Source organism: Lethenteron reissneri, chromosome 18, assembly GCF_015708825.2.
Source record: "Lethenteron reissneri isolate LAM-NWPU_2019-01 chromosome 18, ASM1570882v1, whole genome shotgun sequence".
In the NCBI taxonomy this organism is placed as follows: domain Eukaryota; kingdom Metazoa; phylum Chordata; class Hyperoartia; order Petromyzontiformes; family Petromyzontidae; genus Lethenteron; species Lethenteron reissneri.
In genome coordinates this window covers 15,326,354-15,338,584 of record NC_083796.1, presented here as the reverse complement: position 1 = coordinate 15,338,584, position 12,231 = coordinate 15,326,354, and the positions used below count along the sequence as shown (strand labels likewise).

At 52.3% G+C, this 12,231-nt stretch overlaps 1 protein-coding gene across 1 annotated transcript in view; it reads left to right on the top strand.

The window, feature by feature from the left end:
• The window catches only part of NCBP1 (nuclear cap binding protein subunit 1), a 38,516-nt gene that overhangs the window by 23,400 nt on the left and 2,885 nt on the right, over window positions 1-12,231 (top strand). Inside the window, exons 20-21 of the mRNA XM_061553935.1 lie at window positions 2,397-2,511; window positions 5,477-5,605. Coding sequence (XP_061409919.1) covers window positions 2,397-2,511; window positions 5,477-5,605 — 244 coding nt within the window. The remainder of the gene's footprint in view (window positions 1-2,396; window positions 2,512-5,476; window positions 5,606-12,231) is intronic.

The following is a 12,231-nucleotide window of genomic DNA, read 5'->3' as shown; positions in this document are numbered from 1 at the left end:
AAGTTTAAATTATATTGCTATTAAACATTAAATAGTTTTTTTAGCGTATTAGGCAAAATTGTGGGTTTATCACCTATTAATTTTTAACGAGGTAATATAATTCATAAGGATATTAGAATATTTTGTGAGTGTCTGGCAGCATGTTCATTATGAGCATTGCAGGCCACACGCCTGCAGACATGATGCACATCCAGGCAGCCGAATGTTCAGGGAACTACGAGATTTGAAGAACCTTTAAGGGGACTGCTCTTTGTTTGTACTGGAAGCACAGCAATGCACAACAAGCAATCCAATTAAAATATGAAATACGATTACACAGTTGTGGGAAACTGTTATCGCAGTAATCGACATATCATGACATTTGATATTGTGAGTTGAAAAATTATATAGCGGCACGAAGAATTTGATGCCTCTCAGCCACCGGGCTAGTAAAAGGGACTAATTAGAGGATACTTTAATTATCGTGGAGTAGGAATTGTGTTTTATAAAATGAAATAGTTTGGTAATCGTTGATTTATTTATCCACAATACAGCAACTGCACTGGTAGCACGAGATCGCAAATTAACCTACGGATCAATGTCAGAGCGGAGGTCGCAGGGCACGATGGCGTCCTCCTCGTTACGGCTCGCTTCCTCTCGCTCCGCTGTAGCCCCACGCTCTGTGAAGGCTGACTCATCCTAGCAATTCATACGCGCTCACGTTTTACTACGGTTGCAAGGCATCGTGGGTAGTATCCAAACACTCGAATTCCCTCAGTTGGTGTGGTTGTGTACATCAGCCTGAATCTCAATAGCAGCCCTAAGGGCACGTGGCCGGGCTCTTTTACATTTTGTGGTAATAAAGCGACGTGGAAAATACGGGGATTTCACCCTTATTAGGGATAATTAGTACAGTGTAGCCATCTTGCCCTCCATTACACTGTATGGCCCTTCCCCTACAACTCGGGACATCCATAGAAGGGGAAAATGAGCAAGAGCAGAAGGCTTGATAAACAAGCTCGATCGAATTTAAATTTTGATTTAAAGCTTTCGTGACTGCAGGGATTCATCTTCTTGGTTCTTTCGGTAAAGTCACGTAGAAGGGAAGTAATAAAATAATACAAATTAAAAATAATTATTTTATTACTTCCCTTCTACGTGACTTTACCGAAAGAACCAAGAAGAAGCTCGAATTTACTCCAGTTTGTGATCAATTCCCTTCAGCTGCAAAATATGTCTGTGACCCAAAACAACATGTGAAATATTACACTCAGGATGTCGGCTCAAAATGAAGTGGTGGTGTTGTATTTAGTTGTGCTCTTGTGCGTGACCTACCCTGTGGTTTGGATTGTGGGGAGAACAGTTGTACTACAACATTGGATATTTCTTTGTATAATTGTCCAATGTCACGTTATGTTACGATGCACTGTGACTTTCTATATCGTAATAACTAATTCCCAAAACAACGCATCTGCAAAGGTTATGCAGAAGTAAATCGTAAGTAGATGTTTGTTCTTTTATAAACCTGGTAAATATCCTTTTGGGGTAATGTTATTTTTTTGAAGGTCTACAAATCATATCGGAGACATTTTCAGTAGCGTTGGTATTTTAAGTTTATCCTGGTACTTGACCCACATATAAACCAAAATAATAACGTGTTATATTTATCCAGAAATGCTTTACTAAAACACATGACAAAGTAGCTTTTTTTAAAACGTCATATTGAAGAGTACCAGACTGCCTATGATAACTCTCATAAGCAAATGTACAACAGTCAAGGTCCCCACGTGGATGGTGACTAACCCCACGTGTGCTGTACGGCCGTGCCCTGCGTGCCTCACTCCTCCGGCTGTTCGGGGCACAGACCACAAGCTGCTGTTCGAAGCAGCCCTGGTTTGGAGGGAGTGGTGGGGATGCCATCTGGAGTGTCTGTAAATATCTCATTTATTCATGAAGAACCTCATCCAGTCTCAATATTGTGTAGGAGGGCCTTCACTGAAATGTGTCGGATTTGTGTTTTGTGTTGGCAGGAAACCGAGAGTGTGGTGGTGACAGCGTTGCGTAGAGCAGCCGTGGTGGCAGTTGTGTCCCTCCGAAAGATATCTTCAATTGCTTAGAGAACCTGTTGCTATGCACCTCCGGTTAGCACGGTTGGCTACGTACGGTGCACAAGAATCATGGTCTTCGGTCACCTGCAATTTTGTTTCATCAAAGCCATCGCACACATCGGGGCACGAGAGTCCGAGGTCTGCGCAGAACGGTTACGAACCCTCTCGGTCTGCCGCCATTCCTCTGGCCTCCTTCGCAGCCCAGCGGATTTGAGCGTTTTACAAATCTGCACGAGCTAACAAACCCTCGCCTGCGAGGCGCAAACTCCATGGCCCCGCTTATCTCCGTGGTTTCCACTTTCCCGTCAGGCTCTACGTCTGGGAGATCATCCATTCGACGGTGCGGAAGATGAACAAGCACGTGCAGAAGGTGCAGCGCGAGTTGGAGGAGGCCCGCGATAAACTCGACCGCCACCTTAACCGGGTAGGTGCCTGAGAGGCGCGCACACAGCCCAGCGCTGACCACTCGAGTCGTTCGCGTAGCTCGTGCGCCGGTGACGGTACAGCTCGTCTTCGTTGGATCTCATCTCGGACTTGGTCTTTTCATCGTAAAAATAATACTTCGGTTCATAACGTAAGCAATGTATCGGGGAAGTAAGTGACCGAGGCACGGAGCCAAGCACGCGGTCACCAGAAAGCCAGGCGAGAGAGAGGAGCCGGGGCCTTTGAGTGCCTCTTAAAAGTCCGTGTGGGTAGAATTCGCGATGACGTTCCAGACGGCAGAAGTGTCGGCCCTGGTCCGTGTTCGAGAGGAGACTGAGAGGAGACAGAGTGGCGCTGCCCAGGGTCGCGATGCCCAGAGTCCCACCGTAAGCTGTGGTGTCATCGTGGAAGCGTCTTGTTGTTGGTTTTGTTGCTGCTCATTGGTAGCTCTCCACTGATATTGTAAATACAATGGCCAATCAGCAAAGTGTCAGCTGATGCCCAGAGAAGGGAATTCATTCCTTTGTTTGCTGAACATTGAATTGCGTTTAGGTGGACTTGACATTGCAGTGTGTGGTTTGTGTGGGCCATGCGTGTGAAACAAACCAGATGGGGACACGGCCACACAAACGCCTCTCACATTGGTGTGCAACCCTGGCTTGCGTCTCATGTCGGGGAAAAGTCCAATCGGCGTAAAACAACAGATTTGCTCCACAAGTGGAGAGCAACCACAATGTAAACTCGATTATCATCAGGCATGATCGTTCCACTGCTGGATCAAGACCTCCCAAAGTGTCTCCATTCTCTCGGTCCCAAGATGCACGATCCGCTAGCTCGGGCACACTGCCTAATCTCGTCAGCACTCCATCTCCGTGATGGTGGACGTCCTCTCGGGCGCCTTCTCGGCTCTGTCACATCGTCGTTTGTCTCCGTTAGCGGTCAGCTCCCTTCCAGTAACTTGAACTTCGCGAGCCCTCCTCGCGAGCCTTCAACACGGCTCTCTCTCTGATTCGCGTATTCCTCTCTCTGTGTCTCCATCTCATTTCAAGCGTGCACCTTTCCATGCTTCTGCACGCCCTATTCAACGTTTTCTACATTTTTATGCCAAAGCAATTCGAACGTTGGAATGCCGCTTGTCGTGATCCACAGTAGTTGTCCACACGCGCTCCGTGCGCCTCTCCGTGTCATCGTTGTGATCCCAGCCTTGCGTGCGCGTGGGCGCTTCCACGTGTTTTCCCGTCGTGTTCCTGCCAATACGACGCTTCAAACTTATCGGACGCGCAGCATGACCAAGGCACCTGCACCTCTGGTGTCATCGTACACGTAGGGGAGGTGTCGCAGGAGGGCATCGTCACAGTCGCTGGGTAAGAGCAAGACGCCTTGTTGCTGCATAATGCGACTTCGTCGAACCGGAGAGAGAATTGAGATAAATAAGTTCATGTCTCGTTGGTCTCGGTGAGGTCAGAAGAAAATGGGAACACGCCGCTCTTCTGAATAGTGGCATCTACTCTTTCACACAGCTAGGGTTGACAGTAATCACGGTGGAGTGGGATTTTAATTTTCCATCGGAATCAAATATTGGGTTTTAGGTTTCAAGAGGTCATAATATAGAATTTCTCAGATAATATGAACGCTCTCAAAACAACTCCAAGTTGTGGGTGATTCATGCGAGTGCTGCACAGACGAGAGGGCCCTTAGCGAGGTTGGCATCGGAGGGAGGATTGTGAGTGGTGGCGCGTGCCTTGAGTTCACAGCCGGCAGGGTGGATGAACTCGCGAATACATCGGTCAAAGAGTCAGAGTCCAGGAAATTAACGTGACAGATTCCAAGATGCAGCAGTTAGAATCAACATGTCAAACTCTGTGGTGGCATTAGATTCGCATTTGCAGCCGTGAGATGTGATCTCCCTCGCCTGGTACGCAGGAGGGAGTGGGTTTGACCCCGAACCCTGACGACGCCTGTTATTTATTTGGAGTCCGCGTATTCTCTCACCCCATGGTGGCCACGTGGATTTTTCTCCGGGTCCTTTTGTGTAGTCCTCCACGTGAAGAAACAAACATGCGTTTAGATTGGTTGGCTGCTGCTATATTCCCACGTGTGATGATAGAGCTACTCGGTGAGCTTGTGATGGGTGGGCAGGTCGCCTGACAATTCGCTGGCAGCTCGGTGGGTTCTAGCTGTATTGAAACACACATCCTCAGCTGGACTGGAAAGTCTCAACATCTCTTCAGTGTACAGCTTGAGCTCTCATCATTCCTTTGCCCGGTCTTGTCAAATATGTCAAACAGCGCAAGCATCATCACCGGCATTAAGCCGGCCTGATTTGGCTCTCTCACGGTCGTTGCGTCTGGAATCTCGGTGAGCCGCTGCTCTCTGCCGCTTTCTGTGCCATGAATACTTTTAGAACAAAAAATGTTTCATCTTTAAAATATCACATCTCTAAAATAAAGCATTTAACATCTGAATAGATAGTTGCACTTGAAAAGAGAGGGGTTACTGAGGGAGAATCACCCAGTGCGGTCACGGCTTTCGTCCACAAGTTTCAATCACCTTGGTTGTGCTTGTGTCACGGCTTCAATACAAACATTAAAAGTGAGGGGGGGGGGGGTGACTGAAGGCATTTGCTCGCAAAGCTTTGGGCAGTTGTTGGCACCGGCCAACAACCGAGAGGCTGCCTCCCCGCTCCTCGTCTGCGGCTCCTCCTCCTGGCGCCTCGGAGTCGTCCTCTCTTGGAGAGCGAGGAGTGGACGCTGAGGGGCGCGCTACCCATCCAAACGACCGTTACATTTCTACTCTGTGCGCGCACGATCCTCATCCAAACAGTCACGTCTCCTCCTGCGGGAGACACTGAAATCACGCAGCTAGGACCGCGTTGTTGGCGGCGGAGGGGGGTACGGGTTGTGGTTTGTCCAGCGGCGAGCGGCGAGCGGCGCAGGATGATGGCTGCGCTTTGGACGTCGTTTCAGATCGACAGCGACGATGAGGACGAGCGGCCGGAAGACGCCTCCTCGCTGGAGGAGGCTGTGGAGCGGCTGCAGGAGAAGCTCGAGATGGCTCAAAGCGAGCAGAAGAATCTCTTCCTCGTCATATTCCAGGTGGGTCCTCGGCAGCGCAACGCACCGCGGCCCCCCGCCCCCCCGCACTTGTCCGCTGTGCGCAGCGGCGTGGGATTTGGACGACTCAGCTCTGGTGAGAGAACTCGATGCCTCGGATGCTTTTGGCTCCGGTTACCCACTTTCGCGGTAACCTTCTTAGACTTAACTGTACTCCCTTTCGTGTCAACATCTTTGGCCCGGTGTGGGCAGTGTGCGGCCGCGTAGTGCGCTCCGAGTGACTCGGTCGGGGGAGGAAGGATGCCGTGAAGCCGAAGTGTGGGGGGCAAAGCGCATTCCGAGCTGCGGACGCTTGGGGTGGCGTGATGCAGAGCGGCACTTGGAATTTCCCCGAGCCTGCCTCGGGTAAACTCCCATGTCACGCCTTTTGGCGTCCTCTGGTCTAACACCGTTTTGAGACGAGGCTCAAAAGAAAGCTGTCTCTGGTGTGGACCAATCAGTTTCAAGGACAATGTTTATGTTATCAGAGTGTGTTTTTTTTGCATTCTGACCACACTTACTGTGGTTAATGCAGACATGATTCCTTGTGAAAGGTTTCAGTTTGGTGTTTTAACATCTTAACACCTGTTTTGTTGCCAGAAAAAAGGGAAAAAGCTATTCTCATATCCCGTGTAATGTTTACATAAAAAACCAACAGAGCCCTCTCATTGGCTGGCCTCACGCCACGAGCTCCCCCGTGGTGTCTACGTGCGTTGCCCCGAAACCGGATCTCCTCCCGATGCAATTTTGTTTTCAGGCCGTCGAGCGACCGTTGTTTTCCAATGCCGCGCGGGAGCCACCGCCGTGCCCACAATCGGCTCAACGCCATCGCGGCAATAAACCCCAGCGCCGCCGTGCTTGCCAACCAGCCGTGCCGGCACCGATACCAGTGTTGGCCAGCACTGCCGTGTCAGCCCCTCCCCCCACTCACGAGTGTTGGCTGCCAGCACTATGCTGGCTGTCCTGAAGCAAGTGGTGGAAACTCCACATCACCATAGTTGGGGACTGGTCTCTCCACAGGACAACCACCGTTTCCTTCCCCCACAGTGTGCAGTTTGTTGTCCTTCCCTCGCACCTCAGATCAGCACGGTTGGCTACGTACGAAAAAACTTGGGCACACATACACTGCTACTCATTCCGTTGCCCTATAGAGCTGATGAAGAGCTGAATTGATGAGTTCTTCTCGGAGCTGTTAACAGCGCACTCAAAATATATCACTGCCTAGCCACGATGCACCTTATGTAACATTACTTTTTATTGCGATTATATTTGTGTAGACCTTTTGTGTTTTATATGCATATTTTGGTGTAACTCTGAGAATAGATGTTCACGTTTTTAAGACCTGGTAGCGGACACAGCAGTAAGAATGAGAAGCGACGTGAAGAACAGATTTAGAATGAGTACAGTATGCCACAGGTTTGTGTTTTTTTGTTTTCAGTATTCCCCCCCTCCCCCACTCGTGTGTCTGTGATGTAAGAGAACCAGCAGATGGAGAATTCCAGTTGCGTTTGGCTTTCATCTGTTTTTTTTTCTTGTTTAAAATCACTCCGTAAGATTTAATTCTCATTGCAATGCTGCTGTTTCGAGTGCTATAGACCACTGTACGCTGCCTCTCATAAAGCAAACCTCCACCCTTAAGCGTCCACCACTGAACCCAAAACGTCCACCACTAAACTGCTAAACGTCCACCACTAAACGCTGAACGTCCACCACTAAACCCTAAACGTCCACCACTAAACCCTAAACGTCCACCACTAAACCCTAAACATCCACTACCAAACGTCCACCCTTAAACCCTTGACGTCCACCACTAAAACATAAACGTCCACCCCTAGACCCTGAAAGTCCACCCTAAACCCTGAACTTCCACCCCTACACCCTAAAGGAGAGTGGTGGTGCAGTGCCGCAGCTGGGACATCTCCGCCGTTTAACTACGACCCTCGCCACTCACAGCTGTGTCACATGGCTGCGAGCTCATTCCAAACAAACCCAAAGATATATTATTATTTAATAATAAAAATGTACGGCCCTTTCTCAATCCATTTCTGAACGAAATCCTCTCCACGTGTGACATCGCTCATAGGGGTTGTTTGACCATACTACGCCTTGCTGGTGAAGGTGGGGGAAGGGGGGTGGAGGGAGGAGGCCCATGGCAGCTTCAGATCTCGCTCGCCCCTCCTGTGAGCCCCATGGCCAGGAATCGCACCCCCGGCTCGTTGGGGTTGACGGTGCAGCGCCGTGGTTTCCGTGCACTGTTTTTCTTGTTTTCATTTTGGATTGTTTTTTTGTTTTGGAGGAGCAGCATTCCAGTTGACGGCTTCAATGTCGGGTGGCTTACAATCGATCATTTGTGTCCCTGCGCGCAGGAGAGCGATAGCGATCGTGTCAGGCGGCAGGGGGGGGCCGGTGAGTCGTGTCCGAGCGACGTGGACGTCGCAGCGCGCAGGGACGGGGGGGGCACATGGTTCAGGGTTAATATCACTGTACACATCAAGAGCTGAAATGACAGGTTGGAACTGGAATTGGGGCTGTTTGGCTGTTGTGTCACGGATTAGAACGCACACACGTTTGTGCGAGATTTTTGAAGCCCCGTGATGAGGGCAGCCAAAACAAAATGGAGCGCAGACGCAACGGTGGTGAAGGCCGTGGCCTCGGCGTCTCGTGGGGAGTGGCGGTGCCGCAGCGTGGGGAGTGGCAGGCCGCGCCGCGTCTCCCCGTGCGGGCCGCCCCCCCCCCCCGTGTCCGTGAAACGTAACGCCGTGACGGTGAGACGCAAGTGCCCGCACTCTGTACCACCCTCTGGCTGGTGCGAGCTGCCGCCGCTTGCGTGTTCTCTCCCCCTTTTCTGCGTGGGTTTCCTCTGGGTTCTCGGGTTTCTTCATAACTTAAAAAGTTCATTGTCACTGGTGTTGGCCAAAAATATCCCAATGTGCCAATTACTCAATTGGGATTACACACAGCAGCAGCAGCGATATCAGCACCTACTGCGAAAAACCTGGCAGGACCTTCTTGTAAAAGAGTCTTGAGACTCGGTGAGGCTTTCCTGGGCGAACAACAACAATAACAATAGTAAACAATTCAAATGAGGCTGTGAGCAGAGCAGGGAGAGGGGCCTGATTGAGTCAGGGGAGAGACGGTGGCGGAGGGTCGTGAGCGGTCTCGGTGACTGGTGAAGGATGGAGAGTGGCAGGGAGAAGGGCGAGGGCCTCGGGGAGTCCCGAGTCTCGTTGCCGCCTCTCCCTTGGCCACGGCCACGGAGTTCGGGGCGTGGCCGTGGCCTGGGCCGCAATCCAGAGCGAGTCTGCCGGGTTTAACGTAGCAGCAACATCGCACCAAGCGCGTCCTCGGAGCCGGCTTGGACAAGTTTCAGGGCGGGTCCCGTTCACCTCCGAGCGATTGTTCACTCGGCCGACTGCACAGGGGGGAGGCTTCGCCGCGGTGAAATTGCCCGGGAGTGGAAATCTCCCGGGGGCACGGGGTGGGGGGGGACGGGGTGGGGGGGGGGGACGTGATTCCCGTGGAGGCCCCTTTCCTGTAGCCGGATCGAAGTAGATCTCGACCCTTTGTCGGCAACTTTAAAAGAATACACTGAATGTCAGGTTTATCGGATATATTCAGTGCGTTCATTTGTATAGGACGATGCTATGGCTCCAACAAGAGAAGATCCGTTGAGAGCTGTCGTCCCTCGCAGTCTGAATCGTCTGTCTGCCGTCACGAGGCGGTGCGGAGCGCTTGCCGAGCGTCGACGTCGCCCACCCAACAACAACAACAACGACAACAACGAGGAGGAGACGCACTCTTCACAACGCGGCCGCCGTCGCCGCTCATCTCACTCCCCCCGCGCTGCACCGGCAACGCCTCGCCCTCCTCCGAGTCGGATCAAGAGGAGAAAATTGACTTTCAAATGAGGCCGACGGGCACCGCTCTCGCCGGCGCGGAGAGCCGCCCCCCCCCCCCCACCGTGCGGCTCCACGCCCGCGGCGTGCCAGCCACACTCCCTCGGCCTCGCATCGATTCGTCCACTCGCGCAGCCTCCCCCGCACCAGGGGAAGTGGGAACTCGCTCACACTCGGGTGCCAAGGCGACTCGCACCGTGTCAGAACCTGGTGCTCATTTGCTGGCACCAGCTGCTGCTGCTGCTGCTGCTCACGGTGCAGGGTTGTTCGCTGGCTCCTACCGGTTGATGTGGGTAGCGCCGGCTGCTGGGTTTATGAACTCGGAGGAGGAACGAGCGATCCTGAGCACAGCCGGGGAAATCATTTGAGGAAGCCCCGAGGGCCGCGCGGTGTTTGTGAGGGGGGGCAGAGGGTGCAGGGGGGGCAGGGGTCGTCCCCCATTGGGTTGAGTGTCCGTTGGGATCGGTGTGCTCGGCTGCGTGTGTAGGACTGGGGGTGCTGCGGTTTCCGGGGTGTATTGTGTTACGGTTTTTGTTGTTGGGCGAGCTGTGTGACGACGTGTGCTTAGTGGGCGTGGGCGTGTAAGCCTTGCGCTCTGGCATGTGCTGTATTCGAGTGGTGCAGGTCAGGTCGGAGTCGTGGCACAAGCGCTTCGCCTTCTGCTAGTCCCGTGGCCTCTTTGTGCCACTGGGGCACGACCGTCGCCTTCACCGATATCTTCTCGCCGTGCCCTCTCCACTTGTCTCTGTCCGTCGCTACGTCTTTCAAGCGAGGCAGCCTCCATCCCACCTCGCGTTTAACATCTGATGCCTGGTCTGACGCCGGGTATGACGCCTGGTATGACGCCTGGTATGACGCCTGGTCTGACGCCGGGTATGACGCTGGGTATGACCAGGCGTCTGATTCCGGTCTTCCTCTTTCCCTCGCGCCTCCGACTATTCTCTCCACCACCGTCCGTCGCAGCCGGGGTTGCCATTTATCCCAGTCGAAAATATTGCAGCTTCCTGCACTGACGTGGCTTGGCAGCCTCGGCTGTTTGTGTCTCTTATTTCCAGGACCTAATGGTTCCTTGCTGCACAAGGATTTCCTGTGAGCGGCAGTGTTTCCTTTCTTATTCTTGAGAGTCCAAGCGTCACGCTAATACATCGCTACTGAATACACCCAGGAGCTGCTGGGAGGTGTCTCCTGTGGTGTTCTTGAGATTTCTCGACATGCCCAGTTGTGCTCCAGTTCCCCAAACATCTTCAGCCTCGACGCGGCCAAGATACCTGAGCTGGCTCTTGGTGGCTTTCCGTCTGCAATGATTGCATTCTTTGCTACCCTTTCTGTTAACTTGACCCGTGTCTTCTTGCTATTGATCTCTCGTCCATCCCTTTCCGCGGCATATTTAACCTTTGATGCTGTTGTAGCGAATCCTATTCATGGTAAAATATCAGTGTCGCCTGTAAAACACGGGCCACTTAGACTCTGCCCTGCAGATTCCTGCCTGTCATCCTGTAGTGCCTCTTGCGTAACACACCCCAGAGGTCTGCTAAAGAGTGCGGCAGAGAGCATGCGACCCTGGAGCGCTGCAAGGCCAGTCACACCTGGAACCGGCCCTGCCCACTCCTGCCCCTACTTCACTGACCCCCACTGACCACCATAGGAACGTGGAATTTCCACCACTGGGCTCTTGCAGGGCTTTAAACGGAAGATTGAAGCACCGATGACTCATCGTGGATGAATTTGAGCCGGAATTCGCGTCGAGTTTCTGGTTCAGAGTTCTAATGCCATTTACCCGACTCGTTTCTCCGGGTTTGACTGTAATCTGTCCGCGGGTGCTCACGCAAATCAGTGTTTGCCTGTTAATCACCAGATTCTCCTGCGCTGGCTCACTTGTGGCTCACTTGTGGCTCACTTGTGGCTCGAATTACCCCGTGCCTGCTCCCTGGGTGGAAAACTCACGCACTGTACTCTTATCCCCCGGGCACTTGCTGGACGGCGAAGCTCACGGCTGCCTGCAGTCCCAGTGCGGTGCACGTTCCCTGTGCGTGCCACAGTGTGTGATGCCTGATTTGGAGAAGCTAATTCCCTGCTGCCAGCTCTCAATTCGCACATTTATCGTTCTCAGTTGGAACGTCACGGCTCTTTGCTCTCTCGCCATCCTCGTGAACAGCTGTTCCAGTGCATATCCCTTAGAGAGGGCATCTGTGAAGGTCTCTGCCGTGCCAGTTTACGCTTTGCCTCTCCGGCACCTCCGAGTGCGAGTCCAGTTTACATTTTGTTTGATCAACATTGATACCTTTCGAGCAAGCTTCTTATCAAGAGCTGGGATCTCGGGGTTTGTGGCGGTGCCTACCACAGAGGCTTCTGGGACACGGAGTGGAAGTGTCGGTCCTCAATATATGGGGGCTCCCAGAGCCGTATGGCAGCGGCGAACATTGATGAACAATTACACCGATGAGGCCCAATGAGGGTGAAACCGGTCTTGGCTTGTGTTTTGTTTCACTGCTGCCGGTTGTTGGGGTGGCCGCGTGTTCTCAACTCTTTGAGTCGACGGTTCTGCATTGGGCCGAGTAAATTTTGTTCATGCAAAGCTGCACACCTCAATGTGTTGTTAAATTCACCGGGGGATACTTGACCACGTGATTCATTCTCAACAGCTGCATTGCAGAGATCCAGTCGAGGTTCGTCATTGGCTAATTTTTCTCACATAAAGCATCACATTTTATATTCAGAATCAGAACATACTGG